This window comes from Alosa sapidissima, chromosome 11 (assembly GCF_018492685.1).
Source record: "Alosa sapidissima isolate fAloSap1 chromosome 11, fAloSap1.pri, whole genome shotgun sequence".
NCBI classification, from domain to species: domain Eukaryota; kingdom Metazoa; phylum Chordata; class Actinopteri; order Clupeiformes; family Clupeidae; genus Alosa; species Alosa sapidissima.
Window position 1 is genome coordinate 24,791,840 of NC_055967.1, and position 27,335 is coordinate 24,819,174.

The 27,335-nt window shown below is 47.7% G+C and overlaps 1 protein-coding gene across 1 annotated transcript in view; it reads right to left on the reverse strand.

The window, feature by feature from the left end:
* Nucleotides 1-22,639, reverse strand: part of tspan18b (tetraspanin 18b) — a 39,819-nt gene extending 17,180 nt beyond the window's left edge. Inside the window, exons 1-2 of the mRNA XM_042111266.1 lie at nt 22,331-22,639; nt 4,402-4,469 (exon numbers count right to left, since the gene is read on the reverse strand). Of these exons, the coding sequence (XP_041967200.1) occupies nt 4,402-4,404 (3 nt within the window). The 5' untranslated portion in view covers nt 4,405-4,469; nt 22,331-22,639. The remainder of the gene's footprint in view (nt 1-4,401; nt 4,470-22,330) is intronic.
* Between the last annotated feature and the right edge of the window lie 4,696 nt (nt 22,640-27,335).

Consider the following 27,335-nt stretch of genomic DNA (forward strand, 5'->3'; position numbering starts at 1 on the left):
TCTCTCTCTCTCCTCTCTCACTCTCTTTTTCTCTCCCCTTCCTTGCCTGTCCTTTATGGCTGAATGGCTCCTCTATCTTCGGAGGTGTTAGAGGACATATCGGTCCTGATTCACCAAGGCCTAATAAGCCCCTGCAGGGGTTTCCCAAGGCACTGGAATCCACCCCCCCCCCCCCACACACACACACACACTGTCCTGTTTCTTATTAGTAATTCAATCCCACTTTAACAACTCGAGCCATTGTGCTGGTAGTACTGAGCGCTAAGTCTGGTGCTTTTCGATCCGTTTAGTTAGGGGGGTTGCACTTAAACAGTGTTAACATTCTTGTGGTTTAGATTAATGTAGTCAGCATCTACAGCCCCACTTGGTTCCAGAAGAACACCCCACCCCACCCCACCCCTTGGTCCCACCCCAGACCACCATTCTTCATCTTCTTATACCAGAGCCAGTCTTCTCCATAGTCATGCCTCTAGTTGCTGTGAATAAGGGCCAGCGTTTACTTAATTAATGACTGTGCTGGTCAACAGTCACACCCTAATGCCCACAGCTCTGGAGAGGGTCAACAGTCACACCCTAATGCCCACAGCTCTGGAGGGGGTCAACAGTCACACCCTAATGCCCCTGTGAGGGTAATCACTTGCCTACTCTCTGGTGAGATTTGCCCCAGTGAGAGTAATCACTTGCCTACTCTCTGGTGAGATTTGCCCCAGTGAGAGTAATCACTTGCCTACTCTCTGGTGAGATTTGCCCCAGTGAGGGTAATCACTTGCCTACTCTCTGGTGAGATTTGCCCCAGTGAGGGTAATCACTTGCCTACTCTCTGGTGAGATTTGCCTCTGTGAGGGTAATCACTTGCCTACTCTCTGGTGAGATTTGCCTCTGTGAGGGTAATCACTTGCCTACTCTCTGGTGAGATTTGCCCCAGTGAGGGTAATCACTTGCCTACTCTGGTGAGATTTGCCCCAGTGAGGGTATTCACTTCCCTACTCTGACAGACAGAGATGATGTACAGTGGGAGCGAGAGCAGTGACAGCAGTGTGATGGAACGGCCACCGCCATGACACCCAGTGGCACGACTGGCAATCATCACACTTTAGCATGGCCTCAGGGGTCTGTACACACACACACACACACACACACACACACACACACACACACACACACACACACACTCACACACACACACACACACACGCCGACAGGCTGTCTCTGCCCACATGCTCTGCGCCGGTGACGAGCAGGGGCAATTATGTGCCTAGTCTTATCACCAGTGTTGTTGCCCGAGCTGCCATCCTATGCCTTCTTCTGGGTGACCCTCACGTGGGCACCTGACATGTCAAGATCTGGCCAGCTTTGGGCCTCATTACCTCACAGCTCCCATAGTTTCACAGTAGACATCCACCTCTTGAGTCTCATCTTAAAAACACAGAACCTGCTGACCTGCAAGACGAGCGGAGGAAAAATGGATTTATTTCTTTATTTTGTATGTGTGTGTGTGTGTGTGTGTGTGTTGAGGTGGAAAGAGAAATCACATATGGTGTGATGGAATGGGGGCTGAGTTTGGGATGTCTCAGAGCAGTAATTAGACCTTCGGGAGCTCTCGTGAATAGGTTGAAAAAAGTTTCCAGTGTCAAGGAAATGCTGTGCATTCAGCTTGGAGGGCAAGGAGGAGGGGGATGGGTAAATGAAGGTTGGTGTGTGTGTGTGTGTGTGTGTGTGTGTGTGTGTGTGTGTGTGTGTGTCTGTGTGTGTGTGTGCATATTTCTCTGTCTATGTGTGTGTGTGTGTGTGTGTGTGTGTGTGTATGTCTGTGTCCACGTGCATGTGGGTGTGCGCGTTGCATGTGTGTGTCTCCAAGGTAACCATGGTTTTTGTGGAGCCGCAACATGGGTAGGGGGGGTTGCCTGCAGACTGGTGCTCACGGCGTCAACACTTAACACAAGCACCCGTCAGCGCAAACGAACACGGCACACTGTGCACTTTACAGATGGGGCCCAGGTTGGGTGGCCATTTGTCTAATGAGTGATCACTCAGGGCCCTGTCACCCCGCCATCTGGAGACACACCTCAGGCTCCACCCTGGTGAATAATGAGCAGAACGGGTCTAAGTGCCACAGTCAACAACCTCAGACTCAGTCCTCACTGTCAGAACCAGTATCAGAATAGCAGCTCAGAGAGACAGTGCGCCCAGCAATGTTTTATAATTTTATAATGATTTATTTGTTCCAGCATGGCGCAATGAGGTAAATGGTAACAAGTGGCCCTGGCTCTTCCTCTGCTGTGAGTATTTAGTATTGAGTATTGAGCATAGTCTGGGGGTTGATTTTTTCTCCTCCCCTCTCCTCATGTTATGCTGTATTCTTCCTCAATCCCCTGTCTTCCTGTCCTGTTTACCCCCTTGTCATATTGTATGTACCGATATGTTTGTGTAATGTATGGACAGGTTGAAGGTTAATTTCACTGGTACTTGTGAGTATGTGACAATAAAGGCCTACTACTACTACTACTACTACTGCTATTTGCGTAGCATATAGTATGTATGAGTGTAGTTCTATTTAGTTCTTCAGGGTGTGAGTGTAGCTCAGTGTGTTTGTTTGGGGCACTGTGACTGCTGTCTTTAGAACTGTAAGCAAGAACAGAGGCTATTTATTGCAAGTTCAGGGCAGGCAATTCCAGCATAAATGAGGGAATGATATACGTCCTCATTGACATGGATGCAGTTGGAAATCGTTGAATACACACTGTTCTCTCCCCAAGTCACATGTGGGTGCCATCTGCGCTAGAATAAACACGCCAGCACAAAGGATTTGTCTTTGCAGACAAAAATGAGTCAGTCAAAACTAACAGAATCAGAGTGTGTTACTGAACAGGACATGTAAACGCACAAAGACTGCAAGTCAGTGTCCATGTCGGTGGCAAAAGTTCACGCCGTAATGAATGAATGGCACATTTCAGGGGGGGGGGGGGGGGGGGGGGGAGCCACCTGCTACTTCTGCTCCCACTTTCCCCAGCAGATTGTGTGTGTGCGTGTGTGTGTGTGAGAGAGAGAAAGAGGGAGAGAGAGAGAGAGAAAGAGGGAAAGACAAGAGAGAGAGGGAGAAATGGTGTGAAAGAGAGAGAGGGAGAAATGGTGTGCTGCAGTCAGACAGAAAGAGAGAGAGAGGGAGAGTGTGTGTCTTTCTAATTATGCAGGAGGCCATACATGATTAATCCATTTTTATATCACCAATCCAATATGCTCTCCTGGAGGCAGAGTGCACATACTCAAATATTAATGTGACAAGAGTGCTTATGCCTGATACACTGACACTATTACAGGGCAATTGACTTGCGCACTGCAGTGGCAAAGGTATGAAAATTCTCACTAAGTTTTAGCGTTTAGTCAGCAAAAGTTATTCCTCACCAGACAGCTACACACACACACACACATCCTCTCTCTCACACACACATAAACACAGACACACACACACACACACACACACACACACACACATAGACACACACATACTCACACACACACACACAGAGTGAAGTCTAAAGAGTAATCAAAATGATTTGCCTTGACACGCCCACCACCACACAGATAGAGAGCAAACAGAACAACACATTTGCTGTTTAGATCAGGAGAAAGGAGCCATTTTGGAGGCCATAGTAATGATGAGCGTCTGTCAAAGCCCCCTTTAACCCCTGCAACCAAAGCTAGTCGGCTGGAGCTGTGTGCCTAGAATTTTAATGCCGTACGTCTCAATGCAAATGGCGCTTTCACAAAGGCCCCTCGGAGAGCCGGCGTGACAGCCGGAGACAAAGCCTGCGCCGGCTCTGCGCGGGACGTGGACACCTCCCGGTGGCTGCGCCACAATGGCCTTTGTGAGGCAACCGTCCATATCCAGCCAAACAAGGCTGTCAACAAGCACATTCGCCTCGGATTTCCTTTCAATTACTTCACCCTGCTGTATCGCACCTCCCCGCCGGCCGCCAAATCGCATGCTAATGAACCGCACTGGTGCTATCTGGCATATGTGGCCCCACACAACCACACAGCCCTGCAGAGGAACCAGAGACAGAGGAGGGGGGGGTGGCATGCTGACTGGACTAGGTGATGTGCATGTGTGTGTGGGTGTGTCCGTGTGGGTGTACAGTGTGTGTGTGTGTGTGTACAGTGTGTGTTTGTGTGTGTGTGTACAGTGTGTGTTTGTGTGTGTGTGTGTGTGTGTGTGTGTATGTGTGCGTGCATGCGTGTGTGTGTGTGTGTGTGTGCGTGTAAGGGGTGGTCTATGAGCTTGGCTGAAATACTTCACTATGTGGGGGGGGGGGGTTGGGGAAAGAGCGGCTGTGTCAGGTGGAGGCGGCTGCTTCCAGGCAAGTTCAAATAAACACGACACAAGTCATAATATATACGTACCATGATGTGCCTCCTGGTTCAAGTCAGTGCAGCTCGGTCTGTTGCCACTCTTCTCCTGTTTACATTAGCTGTGTAAAAAAAGAGAGAAACACAAATAAAGGTTGGAGTTTGCCTTTCAGGCTCAGTGCTGATGGTAGTAAGGAACAAACATAATGGATTTACTTTTACAGAACAAAGGGGATGTCATCCTCCTCCCCCTGCCGCCTTCGCACCCCCTGAGGAGTTTTCAGTTTTGATTTGGGCAGCTGACAGACGTGCTGAAACAGGGTTGTGGGTGATGCGCACACTGCAGGAATCTGAGATGAAGTAAGACTCAAAGGGCCTTAAATGACGCGATTTAAGATTCATTATTCATGACACGCTCCCCGCGGTGCAGCAGCGGTGTTTTACCCGTCTGAATTTTTCACCGCGCAGCTGGAGGGCAAAATTAACGGGGACACAGTGGCTTTAATCGAACCAAAACCAAGGCTGTGTTGGAAGCAGGTGAAATATTAATGTCTGCCTCAAGATATTAGGCTCGGAGTTTCCTCCCGCTTGCCTAATTACCCTTCATTGTTGTATCCGATGTTCAGCACTCTCTCTCTCTGCCTCTCTCTCACTCTTCATCCCTATCTCTCACTCTTCACCTCTCTCTTCCTCTCTCTCTCTCTCCCTCTCTTTCTCTGTCTCCGTTCCACACTCTATATTCCTGCTATGGCGTGTGCTGTTAATGTTGATTAGCATCTGCGCTCATGAATAATTTACGGTAAACAGCGTTCCTTTCTAATTACCTGTAGCTCACTCTGAGTGCCAGCGTGCATTTCTGACTGCGGTGGGCTAATGAGCCTAAATACTTTAAACTTTTAGCTGTTGCTGCTGCTGCTCTGCCACAAGTGGCTTCCAGCTGCAAGGGAAAATCCAAAGGTGATGCGGTCTAATTAAGGGGCTGATATCCCTGCCACAGAACGAGGGGGGGAAATGTATTCCATCACGCTGTTTGGAATGACAACACTTTGGTGTTATTTCAAAAGGTATGCAGTGATGGATGGGGAGGAGTGCTGCATATGGAAGCAGGAGAATCTCCTCTCCGAAGAGGAATATCGGAATCTAGGCCATGTTTGGCCCACGAGGGAACCCGCTGAACGACAAGTGGCAATCGACTCGGATCGGACTGGGAGCCGTCAGCATTTGCATACTCATCACACAGAGCAGTCCCATCAGACGCGCTGGTCTGGTGGAGTGCGACGAGCAGCATCTCGGCAGTACGTAGAGCAGTACGCGGAGCGTGTTATTCCTCTCTAGCGCAGCCAATCACAGGCTTAATGGACACTGACTGATGGAAGTATGAGAGCCTCTGCCTGTGTAATTACACACTTCCTACAAGGACATAACACTTCTTGCAATATCATCCTGACACACGCAACCACATCGGCAGCTGTCTGCATTAGATCGCAACAGTCTCTGTGCTGCAATGAGAACCACAAGCATCAATCAGAATATTGATTCTACAATTTATCTGGCGTTAATGAGTAAACAAGCTGCTTCTTTATAAAGTTTACAGATGGCATTGGTTTTGGGAGATGTTCTCTTCAGAAACCCAATGCTAGTGCTCGACCCCGCAAAAAGCCCGTGTTTGGAGTGCTGCTGCTTCACACTGAGCATGGTTGGGGAGAGTTGTCATTATTGTTCGGTAACCATAGCAACGCACTGGAAGGAAAAGTGGAGCACCAATTGGATCTGCATCTAACAGCGATGGTGGGGTGAAGGTAGAGGAAAGGGGAAGGGGGGGGGGGGGGGTGAAGAGAGGATGTGGGGGTGAGGAGAGGATGGGGGGGGGGGGGGGTGGGTTGAGGCAGGAATGAAAAGAGGAGAGCATAAGAAGGAGGCAGAAGCACACTGGGGAGGCTGGAATGGCATTGGGTCAACCAGGTTGAAAGAAATGAGCGCACAATGAGAGCTCATCTGCATTTTCTCAAGTGGCCGCCTCTAACCGGGCCTCCTCGTACTCACACAAATCAATGGCATTTGAGATCGACCACGCAGAGCTGGGGCCATTCATTGTGGCACTAATTGATTGGTCTCTGTTGACATTTATGTGTGTGCGGCAACCATATCCATATTTTCTCTAATGGAAGCTTTGAGGCAGAACACAGCAGCGTTTGCGTCTTTACAATGGAAGTTTAGCAAACTCTCACGAGTCAGACGGATAGATTCCATGTACAGAGCATAGAATGGGGAGAAGTGCACAAAAACAGACATTACAGAGATTATGCAGATTACAGAAATTATATTTCCATTCAGATGATGATGATGATGATGATGATGATAACAATAATAATATTTTTAATTTCTAGAGCACTTTTCTAAATACTCAAAGACGCTTGAAATGTTGACTGCTGTGTCAGTGAGGACGCTTGAAATGTTGACTGCTGTGGCAGTGTGAGAGGTGGAAGAGCATTTGCTGGCACGCTGAGCGCATCATGTGGCTGTTGTGGACAGGAAGGCAATAGAGGATATCCTCGTCCATGTTGTGCCTTTGCTCTCTTCCTGTCAGCCCAGTGCCCTTGTCCTCATTACTGAGCCCCTCTCTATTTCTGACTGCGCTCATCCCGAGCAAACCCCCAGGGGTCAGGACATGGCTGCAGCCGATGACAGACAAGTCCTCTGAGCTGTCCGTCGCAGAGGGAGGCAAGGAGGATGACTCTAGACCAGGGCTTCAGTACCATGTGGGCCACACACAAACCACTAGGTCTTCGTCGGTCACCCAGTAAACACGACGGTTTATTACTTGTTGTGGATGGTAAAGTAAATAAATACTTGACAGTCCATTCCGACTGGAATCATCCATTTTTTTTGTGTGTGTTTGGGGGCGGGGGGGGGGGGGTGCTGTTGACATATATGGTTTGCTGCTCTGTCAGCTACTGTGGAATTCCTGTGTATCGACAGACGAGGGTGACAGGCTTGATATTGTCTACTGTTGCAGCCAATCACTGCTGCCGTTTTATTGATTGTAGTCATGGCAGCCAGATTTGTGGGCAGCTTGCTGGCTGCAGATAAACTCTATTAGGCCGCATCCAGCCTGTGGGCCGCTAGTTGAATAGGCCGGCTCTTGATGAAGGTCTCAGACCTGAGAGATTCTTGATTCGCAAACAAGACTGTGGAAACATTTTAAGTAAATGTGGTAAAAAAAAAAAAAAGCTATAACCATTTAAAATGCCTGCCATTCACTGCTTCTCCTCCTCCTCTCAGCCTCCTCTGTTCCCCAGGGCCCAAAGAACCGCTGCACTCAGGGCCAGACGGGAGGAAGGTGTGTGGGGGGCATCAAAACATGGCTTTGAAGACAACGATTAGACTTGTGGGACTGGGTCAAGAGGTTTGAGAGATGAGGAGTTGTGTGTGTGTGTGTGGGGGGGGGGGTATGGGGGAGCATCATCATGAGTGACGGCAAAGGCCGTGGAAGCTCTGTGAAGGCTAAGCTAGACCCGCGGGACACAATTAAGAGTGAGTCTTTCACAGCCAGTTACAAAAACAGAGCCAGCAGTCATGGGAAAGCACTTTCACAATATCTCTCTCTCACTCTCTCTTTCTTTCACCCTTTCTCTCTTGTGCGTTATTATTGATATTGACTAGAGTCATAGAGTCAGGCGGGCAGGATGGGGGGGGGGGGGGGGGGTAAATATGGATTCCTATGCACTGGGAGATACCAAAGCAAATGAATATCATTACACCTTTGGTGACATGGCAGACACCATGTCCAGACCACCATTTTTCTTTCTTCTTTGTTCTTTTCTTCTTGAAATATGTAGCACTTGTACAGATGTAAGTGATCGGGTTTATTTTTTTCAGTCTGATGTATAATGATATATTCAAAATATTGAATTGATGCAAATGTAATACTTGGTGGGCTAATATACACCATTATTTGCTCACAATTGTCTGATTCATTGACACGAAGGACTGACTGATTGGTAGACATGAGGCATTGCCCACTATTTTGTCTATTTATATCTCCATCCACTCATCTGCTTGATACCTGATGAAGTCCTCTGGTCGAAACATTGTAGCCTAATAAAACACTCTGGGAGCTTATATAACAGTATCTCTTTATTTTTTCATTTATGGCTCAGCCTTATACCCAGCACCTGTTTCATTTTTTGTAGATGTGCGTGCACTTGCACTTTTCAAAGAGAGGTAAACAAAACGTGTTGTTTGGACCTCGCTACAAGATACAGAAAAACTAAAGAGAGAATCACAAAAGATTTCTGAGGAAACAATGTCAACAAGACAGCAATGAAATCCCCCCAAAAAGAAGACATTAGGAGCTGCTGGACATGGGCCTTCTTTGTGTGCTGTAAACACCCCCACTGTAAGCTTGCGCAATGAAGATGTGAAAGAAGCTCTACTCGACGCCTTGTTTAGATAAAATCCCAGGACGCTCCTCTGCCGTGCTGAGTTTCAAGAGGTGCTGCAGTGGCCAACATCTGCTTTCAATTGCGGCCTCTCATTAAAAGCCCACGGTAAACAGCATACATGCGCCTCTGATGTTGGCCCATGGTAAGTCTCAAACACTGACGTGCCAGCGGCACGCATTCGTTATGAGGCCCTGACAGCTCTACTGCTTCTGAGAGGCTCTGAAGGTGTTTCTTCTGTGGTCCTGCCATGCCGTGTGTGTGTTTCTCCTGTGGTCGTGCCAAGCCGTGTGTGTGTGTGCTGAACAAAGTGTGCCTCTGGAGACCGGACCTCACCCTGTCACTCCCCTTGCCCCATTTGTCTCCCCAAAGGCACACAAAACATTTATTTAGTCGCTCAGACAAGAAGAAGAGGAAAACACAGCACACAGCGATAACTATTTCAAAGCAAGAGGCCCTGGTTAGACAGGAAGTGTGCTCCTGACGTGCCTAATTAAAACCAGAGGAGGACCTCCATATTTACTTTCCGAGCGCTGGCTTCAGCACAGCTGATCGCCTGCTTACGCCATCAGCTAGCCTGCCCGGTGTCAGCACTGGCAGTGGCTCTCACCACCAGCCTTAATAAGGGAGGCAGTGTGCCACAAGTGAGCGCACTCTCTACATCTCCCCCAGCCCCTCAGCACATAACAATAGAACTGGGAACTGGGAACGAAAGACCATTAAACAACTGACAAAATACATCCAATCTCTCCCACCCACACACAGAGTTCATTTAGGTCCGGGTCTTTCTGTTCCAGCTGCGGCTCTCTCTCTGTTTGCACTGGTCGATTAGCCAGTCACTGTGTGTATAATGTCCTTAAACACTGAGAAGACAACAGCTGATTAAAACTGCCATTGGAGACTCTAAGTGCTAATGAATAATGCTTGTGTTGTGGTGTTCGTGATGAATCAATAATGTTCCGGGAAAGAGTGTGAGGCGCTCGTGATGAGAGCAGAGCATTGTCGGAGATGGGTCACCAGTTAAAGGTGTGACACCAGCGAGGACTGTCCTGATTTCATGGGCCAGTCTGCGGGAGCACAGAGGCCAGACCCTCATGCTGGGCTTACGAGAGTCAGGAGTCTTGCGGCCAGATCGTTTCCTCGCTGGGACGGTGCAGACTGCAGGACTCCCTCATAAACACACACACACATGTGCCCGTAACACACACCAGCTACGGTTGGACAGGAATGTGTTCCAGCATGGAATGTGTTCCAGCATGAAAAGTGTTCAGACACTGCAAGGGCTTAATGTCACTTAGTCGAAGACACAGTATATTCAACATAATAGAAGAGTTGCCTGCTTAGATACAACATATCAGTACAATATAAGAAACAAAATGTCATAGCATGTCAACCGTAAGGCGAGGATCACATCAGCCAGCGGCAAGCAGCAGCGGCAAGCAGCAGCGGCAAACGTAACGCAACGTTCAGACCATAATAAGTTTTATCTCGTTCCTAAGCAACACAAATGGTTTGTCAATTGAATACGCTCGCGTTGCGCTTTGAAAGTTGAACCAAGTTCAACGCTCAGCTTGTTCAACGCTAGCGTTACACCAGCGTTGCCATCGTTCCGCTGCCGAGCCATAGAGAACAATAGGAAACCTGCCGCTTGCCGCTGGCTAATGTGATCCCCGCCTAAATGTTTGAGTTTGCACAGCCGCTTAACCTGCTTGGCATCAGGGGTGTCTTGCCCTTAGACGCATGTTGTGTCATCCTGACCTGCTTTACCACTCAGTTCTCCTCATACACAGAGACCTCCATCAGGAGAAATTCTGCCTCCATCAGTCCCAGGAGAACTCTTATGAGGAGGAGGAGGAGCGGTGCTGGGTGGTGGAAAAGAGGCTGGCCATGTTTTCCATCAGGCAGGCACACCCGTAAAAAAAAAGCTCCTAAAACAGCATTAGAAGCATTCCTGCTCTGGGCAAAGGAAGGGGCGAGTGAGGAGACGTCATGTAAAATCACCCTCAACACAAAGGGGCCCTCCACGCTCTGCGATTTAATCTTCAGGTGCAAGTGCAGAAATGGCCGCCCCATAAACAGTCCAACCAGGCTGTGAGAACTTTAAGAGCTCCCTGTGCTTTCAGTCTGGGAAAACAAAGCACACAGGGGCCGCTGGGATCTTATCAAAAAGAGACCAGCTGGTCAACAAGCTCTGATTGCTGATATGAAGTTTATGCAGGATGGGGTCCATTAGAGGGACCCGAGTGGTCTGCACTACGGGGACTGTCTTTGGAGAAACAAATGGGGGTTCGGGGTTAACCTACCACTCTCTCAAATGCATTTTGGCTACAATAGGCACCACTTGAAGTCTCTGGGCTGTGGGAAGGGGAGTTTACGTGATTGCGTCACAGTGATTTATAGGGTGAGGTGGGGGTTGGGGTGGGGGGGGGGGGTGAGAAGTGCAAGTGGAACATGAGCCCTTCTGGAGGATGTCCAGCCTGAGATCCCTGAAGAAACACAAGTCAATAGGTTTCCACCACAACAGATGATGGATGTGGGGCAACAGGCAGAGACTAATGTGCTCGCTCAGTCGGGGTAACACATCCACAGCCTGCAGTCACAAAACTGCACACAGCACAAAGGATAACGTAGTAACCTGATTTTTGGGAATTCTTGTACGCCGATGTTCTAGAAAACTGAAACCAAATTAAAACAATGTAGATTCTTATGTATTAGATGGCATAACTAAATTTGTTTATTCCCTGCCTTTCCAACCTAGAAATGTTGTAAATATGCTCAAACGTGTCATATTATATTGCAACTGAAGAGTGTTCTCATTATTTGACAACCCGAGTGGCTTGAGGAAGGGGTGTGTGCGTTGCAGCCCACAGTCTAATGGTTAAAACTAACATTTATGCCTATTTCCCACTCATCTAAAACATGCAGGCAAAACCAATCAACAGACACACTGGTCTCGTCGTTAAAAACAGGACCACACAAATAGTATGACTCAGTTTTTTAACCATCTAAACCGTTTTTTTTTTATCTGACTACAGACTGCTAAAGAAAACCATCTGGATCTGTTTTGACAGAAAAACAACCCTAGTTGAGTCAAGGTGAAATCCTTTCAATGCTATCGAGTTGTTTCACTTTTTGATGTGTCTGTCTATGATGATTTTTGTCAGTGTATTGGTAACAGTGCATGAAGTGACCAAGATTAAGAGGGCTAATCAACAGCCGCATTAAACACTCTGTCAAAGCTGAGCAGCTTAGCAATATAAACGGCTTTCAAAGCCATGATCTCCAACATTCACGAAACACAAAGCACAGTTCAGAGCACAATTCCAAATGCCACAATTCACTCATAGGCACGGGGAATAACAGAGGTCTCACCCAACGCTGGCAGACAGACCCTGACTGCAGGCTTATAGGAGGGAAAATAAAAATGCCCCTTTGAGCTTTCTGATGTGATTCTGTGTGTTGGGCTCTGAGCTGTGAAAGAATCCCTCAAACGACAATGATATCAGTGATGAAAAAGAGAAGATTACCAGGGGTAGATGGCTTCTGCAATTTTGGGAGGGGGATGGTGTGTGTGTGTGTGTGTGTGTGTGTGTGTGTGTGTGTGTGTGTGTGTGTGTGTGTGTGTGTGTGTGTGTGTGTGGGTGGGTGGGTGGGTGGGTGCGTGCATGAGTGTGTGTGTGGATATGTGTGCTAGAGAGTGTGTGTGTGTGTGTGTGTGTAAATAACATGGTATCTATTTTTTCGGAGCTTGCAACAGAATTCCCCTGTGGACTTCTATAATCTATTTGCTTCTTCAAAAGCAGCACATATCTTCAACCCCAAGTTTCAGATAAGATGACACCCTGAGCTTGCCTCCCCCAACAGCACCCGTTGAACCCCTCGAAGCATCCAGACTCGCTAATCGAGCACCATGGCATTGATTAGGTCATGTGCACACACACACGTACACACACTTGTGGTTGGGGGAGGGTGCTCCGGTCTCCTCCAGAGATCTCCAGTCCAGACCATCTGCTTTTACTTAGACTAAGACCACTCAACACCCTCCACAGCCTGAGCTGATGAAACACACACACACACTGCCAGTGGTTTATGACTACTGACTGCTTTCTCCTGTATTGCTTCACTCAAATGACTCAAAGGGATTTCGTAAGCTTCATTACATACCAGCATATAGTCAAGTCAAGTCAATTTATTTTTATAGTACATTTAATGCAACAGAGTTGACCCAAAGTGCTTATGTCCATTTTAAACATGATCTCAAGACAGCAACTAGCTCATATGTCACTATAAATTTTGAAATGAATCAGAGGTTGATGATGGTGCAACTCTTCCATAATAGAGGGACAATTGGGAGGCTCTGGACCCTTAACACATTCTCTTGGCCTCTTAGCCGTTTTACCTGCCTTAACCAAAGGTCTATTAAACCACTTCACTATCACCAGTGATCATAGGGGTCAGCTGGTAGAGGAAGGTTCTAACATGACCAAGTTCACAAATTCAAGTCCTTGGAAACCACACACATCAAATGTTTTGCATTGTTTTTGGAGACTATCGCCCGCTAAATAAACAAACGTAATGAAAATGCATCTCCACACACTCTAGCGTGGGGTCCCCCCTCTGACGACAAACAGCCGGCCCTCCTAATGTTGCGCCCCTGTTTCTCTGCGCATCGGCCTCGCCAACAGGTGCATATAATTAGGTCAAACCGCCGTGGAAGCGTACTGGCAGCGGAGCGCATGGCTAATCTTTGGGAACCCGTCCAAAGTTATCACTTCCTGACGATTGTTATTGGCCCAAAGCGAGATCGCACACGCTTGATTTACTGCTTGTCTCTGTCGTTTCCGCAGTCTGCCCGTCGCGGCTGCCCTGTATCTGCATGGCCGCAGACACCTGCCACACCTTGTCCCAACTTCTGTCAAACCAAGTGAAGGACGTCACACCTTTTGTGGAGAGTCAGCGACCATAAGAAAGCTCCCTATTGCACAGCCCTCTTGCTTTTTTACATGGCTTTACCAGCCTCACGCTTAGTGCACAGTGCACGCTCACAACGCAAGTGAGGCTGATATGGAGATGAAGAAAGGAGAGAGAGAGAGAGATAGACATGAAAAGAGAAGGAGAGAGAGATAGACAGAGAGAGAGAGAAAGAGAGAGAGAGATTAAGGCCAGTGGAGATTAGACTTCATGGTCTATTTCTCCCATTTGCTCGTTTAATGGGTAAGGTAATGATAAAGGAGCTCAGAGAATCCCCTCGGTGGCTCAGAGGAAATACCTTCAGCTTTTTTTCACGGGCTGCCTGCCACACACGTCTCCTAAAGAGCCACCTCCACCTCCTCCTCCTCCTCCTCCTCGCCGAGATGTGAGGAAGACTGCGGCCCTTTGATGAGGAGCGTTCCGCCTGCACGCCGCGACTTATTATGAGGTCACAGTGGCTGCCGGTGAACTGCCCCCCTACCCACCTCCATCATTCCGACTACCACAGGCATGTCTTAACACATGACCCTCGAACACCACCCACCTCACAGAACCACCACCACCACACACCACACACACTTCAAGCGCTGTTTGGCTTGAAAGTTTTATAAAGTGGTATTAAAAAATCATGAGGCACTCTCTGGACATGGCCTTTAATCATTCCCTCCCCTCAAGGGTGAAAATAAAAATCTACAACATGGAGATTTAATCTGCTTTAAACACCCACACTATTATGGCGGGGGTCTCCTAGGTAGCACATCCACAGGGGATAGGCCGAGAAGCAAATAGGTAGAAACCAAATGGTGGATGATGATCCCAGCAGGCGACTGCTCCAGAATGTTTTGAGTATTGAATAAAATGCCCAAGAAAGGAGCTGAGTAGAAACACGTGTTGTGTACTGAGTATGTCCATGTGCTGGTTTAGCTCAGCCATTAGCTAACCAGAAAACAGAGCACATTTTATTCCAGAACCTTCAGTGTTTAGAAGAGACAAGTAAACAATGTGCTATTGCGGAGAAGACTGTCATTTAAGCAGATCCTGGGTTTTTCAGATCATTCATTGTGAGGAGACTATACACACTACGGGCTACTGCATGGAAGGTATTTGCCTTCATATCCTACTGGCCCTGAAGGCCAGCATGCATAAGACTGTCTACTTCTGCAACTTCCAAATGAATGAGAGTGCAGGCAGCGAAATGTCCTTTTAACGGCAGCACTGCAGGTTTGCGGCACGAGCACGGTCCACTCCAAACCCCCCCCCCCCACCACCACCACCACCTCCTGAGGGGATGACGGAGTCGGTGATGGAGGAGCCACGCACGTCTGTCCCTGGCCAGGAAGGGAGCGTTCGGCCCGCTCGCTCTCACAGGTGCCTGCTTAAGCCACCAAGGCTTTTTTAATAAAGCACTGAGCGCGTCCCTGGGCGGCCATCGGAGCGCTACAGGGCCAGGCAGGTGCGGCGCCGTGTCTAATGGACTGCTGATGAGTGTGAGCACCCGCTGGGAGAGAGCGTGATGAGTGCGGGCACCCGTGGGGGGAGAGAGCGTAATTAGGACCAGCAGAGCAGGGACCCGCTGGAGACACGGGGGGAGCCTGGCGAGGTGCCGGTGATGGAGGCGGAGGAGACGCCGTGGAGGAGGGCTAACCTGGGGGCTCATTGGGCTGAGTTTAGCTGCGAAGGAGCAGGAGGGCTAACCTGGGGGCTCATTGGGCTGAGTTTAGCTGCGAAGGAGCAGGAGGGCTAACCTGGGGGCTCATTGGGCTGAGTTTAGCTGCGAAGGAGCAGGAGGGCTAACCTGGGGGCTCATTGGGCTGAGTGGGCTGCAGGATCGTGGCTGTGATGGCTGTGCTGGGGCTGAGGGCTAAATAGGTTTTACAATGGAGCCCACTGGAGCAATTAACACTGACAACTGGATTTGCATGTTATCTAAATATGTATAGAACTAATTACTCTATAATTACACTGTGTGTGTGAGTGTAAGGGTGGGGGGTATGGTGATGACCCATTTCTGTCTGTGCAAATTTACCATATTCACCTCCTTTCAAAATCAAAAAGGGGAATTCTTTCTGCTTGCATCAATGTGGGTTACATTTTCATGAGATCATTTGCCGACCCACAAGAATGCAAATAAACAGCCTAACTGCCGACCCTCCGCGGATAAACTAACCGACTCCAACACATCTCTCAGCACGCAACGTGGCACACCGAGGACGTCTCGTTTGTGGGGTTTGCGGCGTATTCTCCAGCCGATTTGTGTGTTTTTTTTACGCATGCCCTCCAGACAGTGCGCCTGATTTACTGCAACTACCCCAGAGGAGGGCCAGAGACGAGAGAAGCCAGCGGTGAAGAGCACAGCTCCAAACATGCTCGCCTATATCCAGCTCCTAAAAGGGCACACTGTTATTTAACCACGTCTCCAGAAAACCACCGCAGCAGCGGACCGACGTCATAGCCACTTCAGTGTCCCACTTCTGCTTCATGTCTATAAACTGTCCCTAACTGCAGCCTCCAGCATAATGGCCCGACATCCAGCCATAATAATCCCTGACCAAAACAAGCCTTTAATTAATAAGGCACCAGCCACCACAAGCCCTGAACATGTGTTTAGTTTAGTTTAATTAATATTTGGCTAATTGGTTTGGTTCAACCCCAAGGCAATAATTATGCCCATTTTTGTATTTGGTTGGCTAAATTGTGTTTGTGTGTGTGTGTGTGTGTGTGTGTGTGTGTGTGTGTGTGTGCGCGCACATGCGTGCACACGTTTGTGTGTGTGAATTTAATCACATCATCAGCAAGATATCACTGAATGTTTTGAATTAAGACACACACGTATATATATATATATAAAGAGAGAGCACACAAAACCATAGACTGAACTATCTCCGCCAAACTATCTTTTAGGCACAAAGGGAGGCCTGTTTCATTGTGGACAGGCCCCTTCACTCTCAATGTGAAACTTGATGCACAGAAGCATACCACAGACACGCTGCCAAAGCCAAGGGAGAAAATAGAGGGAGGGGGCAAAGTGGTCGGGTAGGAGGGGGTGGATTTCGGGAACAAATCTCTGCTGGAGAACACGGAGGCTAAGAGAAAGACCAGAAGCTGGAGGACTCCCATTTCAGCCATGAAATATGCCTGAGTCAGGAGAAGCAACCCAGCAGCTGACTGCACGGAGAGAGACAAGCTATGAAAACAAGCCCCAGACTGTCCGAGTGAGAAACAGAGGACTGCACTTTGCCCCGCGCCCGGCTAAAGGCTTCGCCGGTCAGTGAATGTGTTTATTAGGAGGAGCTCTACAAAAAAAAAAAACGACCAAACAAAATGGTTCTGTATGCGACAGAGACACCACACTGAGGGGTCTTTTCAAAAAGCGGACGCCTGTACATCAATGCACACACACTTCCTGCACATCAATGCACACACACTTCCTAGGCCTTAACTCGGCTGCACCGCTTCATTCAGCGATGGAACTTTTCTACCCCGCGGGAACATTTTCTTAATTATGATCCCAAATGATAACTCTCGCGAGTCGAGTCGGAGTCTATGGAAAACAGGAAGCCTGGCAGTTAACCACAAATGGAGGAAAGAGCGGGGCTCATAGCAGGGCCGTTTTCACCCGTGACAGGATTTCCAGTGAAAGGCAACTCTGTGAGCGAAAACAATCACCGGTCACGCGACTTCATTTGTGTTTGCCGCTCCACTCCCCACTATGAACACAAGCACAGTTCATTGGGAAAGTCCAGTTGTGAGGACCCAGAGAATGGACTATAAATCCTTTAAGCTGCAAGCTGAGTGTCAATTACACCATGAGTTGCTATGTGTGTGAGTGTACACATGTTTGTTTGTTTGTGTCTTTGTGTGTGTGTGTGTGTTTGAGACAGAGAGAGAGAGAGAGAGAGAGAGAGAGAGAGAGAAAGGAAGAGAGAAAAAGAAAGAACATTACATGAAAAATACCAAAACTTATCTGCACTTCAACTAAGAAAATGTAAGCAAAGAAAAGCCAACAGATAACCTTTTTTCAAAACCTTTTTCCAACTCCAAAACTTCCTTCTGATGTTGCTCTGTACTTGCTTGCTCAGCAGCTCATCCTCAATCAGCATAGTGCCTGTGCCATTATAAGGGACAAATCCCAGCTTGAGGACGAGTGTGACACGGTGCTATCTGCGAGGGAAGCATCTGGCTCACCTTAGACCTGCCAGACACCTCTTCAAGAGCGCGCTGGCCAACTAGGCGCTCCTCAGTCAGTGCCTCTCCTATCTGCCAGGTCCAGCTTGTCAAACGCTCACTTTTTAACTCATTACGAGTCCAACACATGCATTATGGAGGGGAAACCAACCAAAGGACAGATAAGCACCAAGAATCCTTGGGCCAAGCACAAACAAACAGTCTGTTTCCTCCCGATAAAGAGCACTCGTCAGCAGCTGTGGTGCTGGGACTTCCTTGTCTGGAGAGGACTAAAGGGACCCTCAGTTTAGGCTCCTGTCCAGTCCGCAGCTGGCTGTGACTGAGATTATTGTGCGTCTGGGTTTGTCTGTGCGTTCATGCAGGTGTTTTTTGTACCTGCAGGAGTGTGAGCATACATGTGCATCCGACTGGTTTAAAGTGAACAAGGACATTTGTGGGCTTTGATAACTATCTCTGCTCATAGAGTAGGGCCCCAGTGGACCGAACAAATCATCCTCACCAGTATTAATCATGGAAGTTTCGTCCTCGCATACATCTCTGCAGTAAAATGTGCACCCCATCCATTACAGGCAAGCACCTTATGCCATGCGCAGCTAATGGAGGGTCCTCCGGCAATCGAAAAAAGCAATTTTCTCATGGAGCCGGCAGATACTCTATTTAGCTTCCAAGCTCTCCGCGGACCATCGGCACTGGTGCATGCCGGACCTGACGTGCGCCACTGGGAAACAAGTGATGACCCGGCCTCGTTTTCTGCTAGCTCTGTAAAAATCTGTCGATACAGGACGTGCGCGGCAGGAGGAATGGGAGAGTGCAGGCAGGAGGAGGAAGAAGAGGAGGAGGAAGAAGAGGTGGAGGAGGAAGAAGTGCAGAGAGCACGAGGCAGAGAACGAAAAACGGAATCACCTGGGCTGATTAGGCGAGCGAAAACCGCAGCGGTGGACCAAACGAGGCCCGACGAGCAGCTCATCTGCAGGCGTGTCAGCGGACATTAGCGTTGCGGAGGGGCAGACGGAGCCGCCGCTTCCAACACTGGCGCCCCGCCGAGCAGAACCGCAGATTAATTTAGAGGGGTACAGCCCTTTAATGACCGATTCCACGCCTGCCCGGGCACCACAATGCCACTGTCTCATCTCTCTCGCCAGAGAAACGCCAGCGTAGCACCAGCAGCACCCTGAATCAGTGCCACACAGTAAAGACCGATAACCACCACAGGTAGACCCTGATGGGCTGGAGAGTTATTGAGAGCTCTATCAAACTAAACACTGATTGGACTAGGAGCTATTGAGAGCTCTATCAAACTAAACACTGATTTGACTAGGAGCAATGATACTGGGTGCTGTTAAACTGGATCCTATAGCAACAATGAAATGTGGACAAAAATCATATCTGACCAGCCTCCGTGAACAGGAAATAAAGACAACAGTATATCAGAAGGAACTAAATGTCCTGACGGCCCATTAAAAGGACAGTGTGTAAACTGTGAAACCAGAGGTTCAAGTCCTACTGTCACAGAGTCCCTTCTACGGAAATGCATGTTGTAGTCTAGCCAGGACTGTTAGTGTGAGGTCATTCCAATAGTTAACATTGAACACACAATAAAATACTGTCAAATAATTATTATGCGCACCTAAGCATTCTTGAATTTCCCCTTGGGGATCAATAAAGTATCTATCTATCTATCTATCTATCTATCTATCTATCTAAGTAACCTCACAGCTGTATTTTTTCAGAATCTGCTGAATTGGCAATGTTTTTAAAAAAGCAACTTCACTCAATAGCAGTTTCATCAAATGCCGTTCATACCATTGTTTCAGCATCCACTGCCATTGCTAATGTTAATAGATAATATGTTAAGACTAGGTGACATTTTCATTGGAACCTCCATCACCACCGACATAACCAAGTCATAGATATGGAAAATGCTATTTTCTTTTTTTTGCCATTTTATCATCTGTCATGAGAATAAGAGATAGTATTAGGAATGTGCATAGTGGCAGTTGTGAGATATAGCGTCCATAATGAGATGTTCATAACAGGGTTATGTCAGTGCCATGGGACAAAGGCTCCAAGTGAACGTTTACTTCGTGGAGTCCATAGTTTAGTCAGTGTCCAGGACTTATGGATGGAGAACATCACAGGGTTTACCAATGTAATAAAGCTTTAGTGAAAAGAGGCCTCAGATTGTTTCACTAGGAAAGATGAGCTTTAGAGGAGAGCCTGTTATTTTCCTTCTGAGCACCATTTATTTCTCATTGCAATATAGTATTACTGAGCTCTCCACTTTGCACATTCATCTTAAAAATCCTTACAGTCACAGAGCTCCTAGCTGCAATCTACCGGTCCATGAAAAATGAACCATAATCCTTCAGTGATGCTGCCTGGATGTCTCTTTTTGAACGAATGTGCAGTTTGCTCTTTTTTCTCCCTGCAGACATAACTATTGTTGCAGGGAAGCATAATTACTTCCCATCTCCCATGCTAGAAATGTTAGGAAAACACAGCTCTGGGCAGCTCTTCCAGAACTTTAGTCATTCTTATTGGCACGGCAACGGCACTGCACACCCGTCTCCACATTGCTCAGACCTCCTGGGCTTAAGATGCAAAAAAAACGTCTCAACCACTGGGAGAAGGAAATTACCCATAATGCCCTCAACATCCCTACAAAACGTGTACAGGCAAAACCCGACATCAGCCACAAGGCTACATCAACAACCAGAGGTCATGGCGAGAGCATATGTCGGGGATTACCTAAGGTCAGCAGCACTGCTGGGTGGAAAAGACGCAGGTCTCCTCAGCTCCCCGCAAAGCAGCACGACCTGGCCGCCAGGTCTCCTCAAACTCACCTGAGGGCTGACAGCAGCCATGACTTCAAGCTGAAGCACACGGACGCGCACACACACACCCGCCACGGCTCACCTCTGCTCACAGCAGCGCCACTTTAATGGATCCCTCTGAGCCAGTATGTTCATGCACAAGTGCCGGGCTAATTGAAACCTGATTTCCTTCTTCAGGGCCTCCACTCTCTACACTACTCTGCTGAGCAAGTGCACCACAGGCACTCCCAACCCATATGCCACAGATACAGGTCTTTAATACAGGCTTCTGCAAGCCTTTATTTTTCCTAAAAAGACATATATCTGCTGGACCTTTTCGGATGGGCTGTTGTAGGCTTAAAAGTGCTTCATATAAATGATTGCTAAATGTTTACAAAAGCTTTGTGCGCGCATATATTTATAGAGCACATTATATAAGAATGGAGTTAATAGGAAACAAATGACGTTCTTGGAATAAAAACAAGACAAATTGCCAAAACCAGCTACTTTTAAGACTACAGAGTATAGAGTATTCGCCGTGAGAGTAGCATTCTCTCTAACACGCAGTGCAAAACTATATATATTTTTTATATCAGGACGAAGAGTCGTCTCTCTTTCCTCTTGATTGATTCACACTGACAGTGGACTCCTGCCCTACAGCAAAGGTGCCGCCAAAAGAGACAACCATCTGCCGACCCCGCGTGTCTTGGGGGACAATTCCCGCTATGAAGGGACCTCCATGGGCCGACGATGAGTGCTGTCACTCCCCGTGGGAAAGCCGCCAGCTTGACGGCACACCAGTTACGCTTTAAGATCACAAACGAAACATGACATTTTCCAAGAAGAAGCCCGTTCTGTGGGCTACTTGAGGCAACCACATCAACCTTAATTTACTTTCACGATTTATAAAGCACAATTTAAAGAAGTTTAGATGGGCAATACTTCACAACTATATACCCAATGCTTTTTGAACCTTAACTGCAATTCGGTTTTTAGGCTACTATCGTGAACTGCCATAATATTCTAACAGTATCCTTATCGCGGGTGCCACAGCAGAGTCAATGTGTTTTACAAATACATGAAGTGGAAACCAAAAAGAACAAAGAACCCCCTCTGTAAACGGACTAGAAAAACCAGAACGCCTGCTGGAAATGTGGTACACACAAACATATAAAATGGAAAACGCGATATTAAGAATACTTGAGCTACATTGTGTTTAACACCAAGCAATATCCATTACCAAAGTATCCTGCCTACATCAGAATTACACTTTGTGTTCCTCCAGGCTGCTAAAAGAAGCACTAACAGTAAACCCCCTCAGAATAACAATGAATGGTTGGCATGACATCTAATTAAATTACCGCTATCTACGAATACCAATCAGCTGCAAAATCCCCTCAACAGCCCCTGCGACTGCTGCGCTCTGAGATCGCATACAACACAAGCTCATATTATCATTACAACATCGTTACAAAGCCTATCGACTGGAAAGTAGTATCATGGCATACATTTGAATACAAGAAGTTACAGTCCGTTTCAAAACAATAAAAGTAACTTGTTTGTAAAACTTACCTCAAACGCGCCTTAGACTCGAGATGTTTGTCTTGCCTACGTTGCGCTCCTGTAGCTATAACGGTATCAAGCAATAATATTTTTTGATTGTTGTATAGCCTACTGAACCGACTGATAAACTTCTCGGGATAATTCAAAACAAACACCGCAGTCTATAAATTCCCGTGTCCCTAGAACCGTACTCCCAGTTTGGTCATGCCTTCTCAGTGCCGGAATGGTATGCCAACAGTTTTCTTTGGGAACTCGCTTCACGCTGAGGACCGTATGAGCATCCACAGTGATCAGCCTACAAGGGCGGGCACTCGGCACCGAGGTTTACGCCTACTGTTAACTTATTTGCTCGAATACCGAGCCGACATTTCTTCCGTTCAAGTTGTAAATAATATACAGATAAACAGTTGTTATATCGCAATGTTTTTTGTTTGACAGATGAGTAACTTCCAACCAATCACATATTCTAATCGACTCCTCCCTAAAATAAATTAAAGTGTTGTTTTACAAGTGGGAGGGGACTGTGCGTTGTGGCAAAAGTGTTTGCTTTCCGCTGCGCCCCGCATGTCACTGAAACCACCACAGATGGCGAGATAGATAAGACAGCCTAAACGATCTTTCTTCCCCTCACTCACAGGTCATGACACTGACATTCCCTGTGGCATACGTGCTATACCCACACCGCCCCTCTTTAATTTTAAGATGAATCGCAGATTTATGTGGGTAGCGTCTTGGGGATATACGCGCGTCTTGATTGATAGTTCAATGAGTGTGAGTCTGTGAGAGAGTTCATGATATGATATTTGGACAGGATTTCGAGATTAATCTCTCTCTCTCTCTCTCTCTCTCTCTCTCTCTCTCTCTCTCTCTCACACACACACACACACACACGTATTCTATTTGTAAGCATCAGTCTCTTCTTAACAATATACAATGTTTCTGTAATGTCACAGCATTATTAGCTAAGTATTTGCTGGTTAACAACTGACTGTAACAGTATCTAGTAGAGCACAGCTGCCTGTGGTCATTGAGAGGAGAGACACGTGTTGGTGTGTTGTGTAGACACATGTGTAGGAGATTTGGCATGTGCTGTCTGCGTGTTATTGAAATGGGAGCCCTCAAGCCTAGTCAGGGAGCTGCTAGGGGCTGTAGAGAACGTGATTTCAGTGGGAAGATGGGGGGAAGGGGAGTGTCCCTCCTCCCTCTCTCTTAAGAAAACACAGGAGCCTGGGCCCTCTCTCTCTCTCTCTCTCTTCACTGGTCACCATAAAACCTTCTCTCAGACCAAGGGTGTTAGACTCTGGACTCACTCTCCCTGTGTCTCAACCCTCTGAAACCAGCTTTGCTTGTAGTTGCTCTGTGTTAACAGAGACACAATGGGATGACACAAATCTCATGGTCATTTATTAGCCCCAGACAAAAGACGCTGTTAAAGGCCTTCCGTTTGTGCTCCATTTGGTTCTTGATGAATGAGCCATTGAGCAAGCGCTGTGACTGAAGGGGGCATGTGTGTGTTTGAAGGACATGATTGAAAGACTTCACTAAGAGAGTCCCCAAACTGCATGTTTATCTCGACGATCTGTGTAAGACACTCAAAACAGACCCTCACAACATCATCTGTGTGCCTCGCAGAGATTTTTCACTGTCTGGTAGACATTTGTTTTGTTTCCTAATGAAGACAGTATTTGGGATCATCACTAATATACTCGGGCTTCATCAGACACACTGACAGGCTGGGTTGTAAAGACTCCTTTTAGAGATACTCATGTTTATGCACCCCCTCCCACACACACACCCTGCTCTGTTTCTCTCTCTCCCTCACACACACACACACACACACACACACACACACACACACACACACACACACACACACACACACACACACACACACACACACACACACACACACACTTTGCCCCCCAGACTGGAAAGCACAGCAAAGCTTTTACTTCCATGCTACTGTGAGCACACTAATGTCACTGTCAACCTCACACAATCACACACACACACACACACACACACACACACCTACACACACACACACACACACACAGACACACACACACACACACACACACACACACACACACACACGCATAGATCCCAGGACACTGCTCTCATTCACATTTTGTCAACACGCATCATCACAGCATGTGTGGACAAACACACACACACACAAACACACACACTCAAACTCACTCTATTGTCACTCCCCAATGTTGAACACCCCCCACCCCCCCTCCTCCTCCTCCTCTCTCTGTGTCCATCTTAGCCTTCTCTTCAGGCAGCCTCATTCTGTCAGGGGGCATCAGGCTGCACCCACGGGACAAGCTCCCTGCGCTCCACTCCACTGCCGCTGCCCGACACAGTAGCCTCCAGGGCCCCACTCCCTCCTGAGACGTGCGCCCTACCCGGGCAGCTAATCACCGTACGGGGGAAGGCTGGCTGGGGTGAGAGCACACTTATCAGGCTGGAGCACCGCACCGGGAGTGTGTATGCATGTAATGGGGACAGGCCAGAACATTTGGACTCACTGTGCGAATAAATCCTTTGCACACGTACACACATGGTCTGTGTTACCCACAACGCACGCAAAGACGCGCACACACACACGCACACACGCACACACACACACACACACGCACACACAGAAGTGGTAATGGAAGGTCATGGCAAAGGAGAGTGTCTTCCTTATTTGAAATGTCTCCTTTTGTTCTAGAGCATTTTGTTTGTGTGTAGCTTAGCAACCAGTGAGAGCTATGTATGTTTATGTCTTCATGAGAGGAGAGCAGAGAATAAAACTGTTTCTCTCCATGTATGGAAGTTAGGGACAGAGCAAGAAAGACAGCGAGAAGGAGGAGCTATGAAATACTCATGGCAAGGTGAACAAGGTGCAAAGAAAAACAAACCCTTAGCTGTTGACACTGTATCAGCAACACTAACATCATGTAATCTTTATATTGTAGTCACTGTCAGATAGTGTCTATTGACTCTGGGTAAGACTTGTTGACTTGATTTGGTTTTTATATTCTGGCTGCAAATGATAATCCCAAAATAGCTCATGTTAGAGCTCACATAGAGCCCAAACACAGAGTGCGAGTGTGCAGATTGGCAGATCAATGTTAATTGAGGGAGAAGACTCTGAAGGGTCCTTTAGAGACATGGAGCACATGCTTGCTGGGGCTCATGTTATGAGATCTGATAAGGATACTTGGGGTGGAGAGGATGCAGAGGAACCATACTGTAGTGATTAGCCTGTAGAGAACAGTACTGTAGTGATTAGCCTGTAGAGAACCGAAATGTAGTGATTTGCCTGTAGAGAACCGAAATGTAGTGATTTGCCCCTAGAGAACAGGCTACTGTAGTGATTATGTAGAGAACTGAAATGTAGTGATTAGCCTGTAGAGAACAGTACTGTAGTGATTCGCCTGTAGAGAACAGTACTGTAGTGATTAGCCTATAGAGAACAGTAGCCTACTGTAGTGATTATGTAGAGAACCGAAATGTAGTGATTAGCCTGTAGAGAAGAGTAGGCTACTGTAGTGATTATGTAGAGAACCGAAATGTAGTGATTAGCCTGTAGAGAACAGTAGCCTACTGTAGTGATTATGTAGAGAACCGAAATGTAGTGGTGAGCCTGTAGAGAACAGTACTGTAATGATTCGCCTGTAGAGAACAGTAGGCTACTGTAGTGATTATGTAGAGAACCCGAATTGTAGTGATTTGCCAGTAAAGGACCGTATTGTAGTTATTTGCCTATAGAGATCTGTACTCTAGGGATTAGCCTGTATAGAGAACCGTACTGTAGTGATTTGCCCATAAAGAACCGTACAGTATTGATTAGCCTGCAGAGACACTGCATGTTTTGTAGACTGTTCTCTGAGCACACAGATCAGTGCGGGGAGATGGATGAGAAGTCTCTCTCGCATGTATTTGTGGGGAGACAGAAGACGGCAGATTTATTTGATGATCGGAAAGCCAGCAGCAGGTTTTTATTTTTGTCTTTCCCATATACAGTATGCGTATGAAATAAACTTGGCTCAGGCAGCGTCTCTGCCAAGGGTGGGGATCTAAAGTTAGTAAATTTCAGTTTAACATATTTTTGGAGAAAGTTCCTTTTTCCTGTGATTTTCCACCGCCTGACACAGCAGCAAACGTCTCCACTCAAACAAAGTAATCAAGTCAGGTCTGTCTGTCCAGTCTCACCAGACAATACTGAGAACAGTGGCATCTGCTAGAGCAAAGCCCGCTGTCACGACACTCACAGTGGATGAAGGGCCGCACCCCCACAGCGTCGGGGGCGGAGGGGGGGGGGGGGTCAAGCCTGAGAGGATGGAGAAAGTGAAGGGAGGATAGAGAGAGTGGAGAGAAGGAGGATGGGGGATGGCAGGGGAGAGTGCGGGAATGAGCAGAGGGTGGTGTGTGTGTGTGTGTGTGTGTGTGTGTGGGGGGGGGGGGGGGGGTGCAGGGGGTGAAAGAGAGAATGAGCAGTGTCACACATATTCACATTGAGGCCCGCTGATGCTTCGTGCCCCCTCCCCCCATGCTCCTGCGGGGGCAAGCTGCGCTGCGCTGTGCCTTCCCGGTCTCCGTCTCTGGAGCAGGCCAAGCCAAGCGTGGCAGAAACCCACCATGTACCTCCACAGCCCCCATGAGGACGCGCTGGTGAGCTGGGAGAGGAGAAACTAGGGCAGGGGAACCGCACCTCTCCATCCACTGCTTCCCCACCACACTGCCCCTAATTTGATTCACTACCAGGGAGCCATCCATTTCTCTGTCGAGGACACATTTGTCCCTCTGCTTCCATTTCATTTGAATCTTTCTGGGTTTTTTTTCCTATTCTCTCTCCCAGCACCAGCCGGCTCTCCACAGTCATACGTCTGCCGTTCAATTAAATTTGCACACCAGGACACCACTTCAGCGCACGGCACATTTTTCAGTATTTCATCAGAGCGGTTAAATGTAATAATGTACCATGAGGAATGCATAATGTATGTTTGTGAAGCACTGA